Genomic DNA, 2500 nt, shown 5'->3' with positions numbered 1-2500 from the left:
ACTTGTGTTGTTTGCCCCCTCAGAAATGTGTAGCTAATTTGCATGATAAAGGCAAGTCCAACATGGCGGCTATCGTGAATAAGGTCTATCGATAAACGCGACAACTTCCAGACATAAAACATAAAGTAAGTTTCTTCGTTTATGCAAAACTCGAAAGAAATCAACATGCATTCCAATGAAATGCGTGAGTAAACAGAACCAAATCTGAATAATGATAGAAGTGTGATGGCAGGGATCTTAGGCATGCGGGTTTATGAGACGCAAACGGCAGCCGGAAGTGAGCTCTCTTCCCTTTTAACTTGTCTTCACACAACCACATTCACATTACTAAGTATCTTTTCTCCATAAGAGATGCAGTGATTATAAAACTCGGGGACACACCACTGTCCTGTCACGCGAAATTTTCTCTTCCGGTTGCCGTGCATCATAGAAATTTAGCGAAAAATCGTGCCTTGGCCTTTCAACAGTTTGAATCAGTGAAAACCGAAGAAATGATCTTTTTCAGTGTAACTGTTTGCCGTGACATTTGCCACGGCCTTTTGCCGGCGCGCGCTTGAAAAAACTATACTTTTTCTTGCACAAAAATCAAATACATGTGATCGGTGCATCACACAGAGTTTGTAAAAATTGGTGTTTTTGAACGTTTGAATCGGTGAATTATGCTCAGTAAAACTGAAGATTATTATGATTTTTTTCACTGTTTCAGTGACGCGAGTTTGCATATCGTGTGACGATATCCGAAAGGGAAAGTTAAAGCACCCTTTCCTTAAACGGATGACTACACAGTGATTGAAAAACCAAGTCGTGTGCACGAGTGCACGTTTCTGCCACACGAGTGCAAAATTTTTCCACACGGGCTGGCAAGTGGTGCACACGAGTGAGCAAGGTCGTGTGCACGGGTAAGAATTATTTCTGCACGGCTACAACACGGCTACCACACGAAATTCCGGTCACACACGGAAAGCGTAAGGTACATGACACGTTTTCCCGTGAGAGGTCACATATTTCAATAAAGGTAAGAAACTATGAAAATATCAAAAATGTTTTAAACCTGAACTCTGTCGGAGACTAATCCACTACCCTATTTCACACTTGTAGGGCAGTTTACAATGTATTCATGGGTATTGTTTAGAAACAAAAAGCTATCACAAACAATAATTTATCAAGATTTTTTTCTTTGGAAGGGATGTAAATTGATATGTTGATCAGCAAGCCAACTGAATTTACAATGGTCAGTTTATGTGTGTCCAATTTTAATCATTACAACTTTGGGTAGTTTTTGCACCTCAGGTTCAGAAGAATATCAAAATAAATTAATATATGTATGCCAGAAGGAATGCTCGTCACTACCAACGCCAGTTGAAGTTGCTGGAAATTGTTCCAACAGGATATCTCTATCACTCAGAATAAAAATTGTTCAGTCACATTATAACATTAGAAATAATCAACGGTTTCATTTCACCAAGGCACACCTTCAAACTCATCCATTCTGCCATCAGCAAGATCAGCACGACACTCCAAGCTCTGTTGTCTTGTCTCTAACCTATGCAGTCTCCGATTCATCTCTTCCAAAGAAATGGCAATATTTCCCAATTCGTGGCTTATTTTTACTTTTTCTGCCTCCAATTCCAAGCTCATGTTGTCTACACTATCTTGGAGTGATTTAACCTCCTGTTGAACCAGTTGCAGCAATGCAGGGTCTACTGGAGAATTCATGCAGAGCTGTGTTCCTGCAGCAACATTACCAAATGCAAGAAGAAACAAGTAGTCTCAGTAAGTTTAGAAGTAAAAGGATAGAACCTATGAGAACAAATCAATGTATACCAAATAATAACATATATCATACTAAATTAATTTAATTACAGTTGTAGAGTACTGACTCTCATGGTAATTAATAGACTAAAAAAAATAAATCGCAATAAAGAAAGTATTTACTTATACAGTACAACATAAACAAAAACTGTTTGAATCTTAATTAATTGATTGGCTTGGTATAACGATAATTGTTATAATTTGGATGAGGCTGAGCATGATAGCGATAATTATCAGGGCCAAAGGTTTTGTTATGCCGAAGCCGAAGGATCAGAACGATGAGGCGAATAAGACAAAATGAGGCCTTGATAATTATCGCTATCATGCAAAAACCGAATCCAGTAATTATTTTATTAGGCATACTCCTGAGGTGAGCTCTGCCATGACAAAACTGATCAAACTGCTGGTTAGTGTGTTAGGTGACATCACTTCTGCATGCATATAAAACTATTGTCTGTAGGTATGACATCAATTCTACATATATACACTGTATATAAAATCTATTTTCTTTAGGTATGATGTAAGAGAAACAGAGCAAGCAAGAATTAGCTGCATGATTATAGCCAAATCGAAATCTAGCTGGTGACACCAATGTTTAATAATGAAAATTAATATTCTACAGCTGTATTCCCCTACATGTACATACCAATTTCCAAACTAGAGATTGGGACCATGAGACAACATAAAA

General features: G+C 37.9%; 1 protein-coding gene and 1 long non-coding RNA gene across 2 annotated transcripts in view; one reads left to right on the top strand and one right to left on the bottom strand.

Moving 5' to 3' along the window:
* LOC137982443 (uncharacterized) overlaps positions 1 to 1597 on the top strand; it is a 2320-nt gene extending 723 nt beyond the window's left edge. The window contains exons 1-3 of the long non-coding RNA XR_011118704.1: positions 1 to 125; positions 707 to 1015; positions 1467 to 1597. The exon at positions 1 to 125 is cut by the window's left edge and continues 723 nt beyond it. This is a non-coding gene — a long non-coding RNA (uncharacterized lncRNA). The remainder of the gene's footprint in view (positions 126 to 706; positions 1016 to 1466) is intronic.
* The window catches only part of LOC137982341 (NLR family CARD domain-containing protein 3-like), a 16745-nt gene that overhangs the window by 9000 nt on the left and 5245 nt on the right, over positions 1 to 2500 (bottom strand). The window contains exon 4 of the mRNA XM_068829435.1: positions 1473 to 1730. Coding sequence (XP_068685536.1) covers positions 1473 to 1730 — 258 coding nt within the window. The remainder of the gene's footprint in view (positions 1 to 1472; positions 1731 to 2500) is intronic.

The sequence above is a fragment of the Montipora foliosa genome, chromosome 13, assembly GCF_036669935.1.
Source record: "Montipora foliosa isolate CH-2021 chromosome 13, ASM3666993v2, whole genome shotgun sequence".
NCBI lineage: Eukaryota > Metazoa > Cnidaria > Anthozoa > Scleractinia > Acroporidae > Montipora > Montipora foliosa.
Note: the sequence above shows the minus strand (reverse complement) of the source record. Positions and strands in the feature narration are given on the sequence as shown.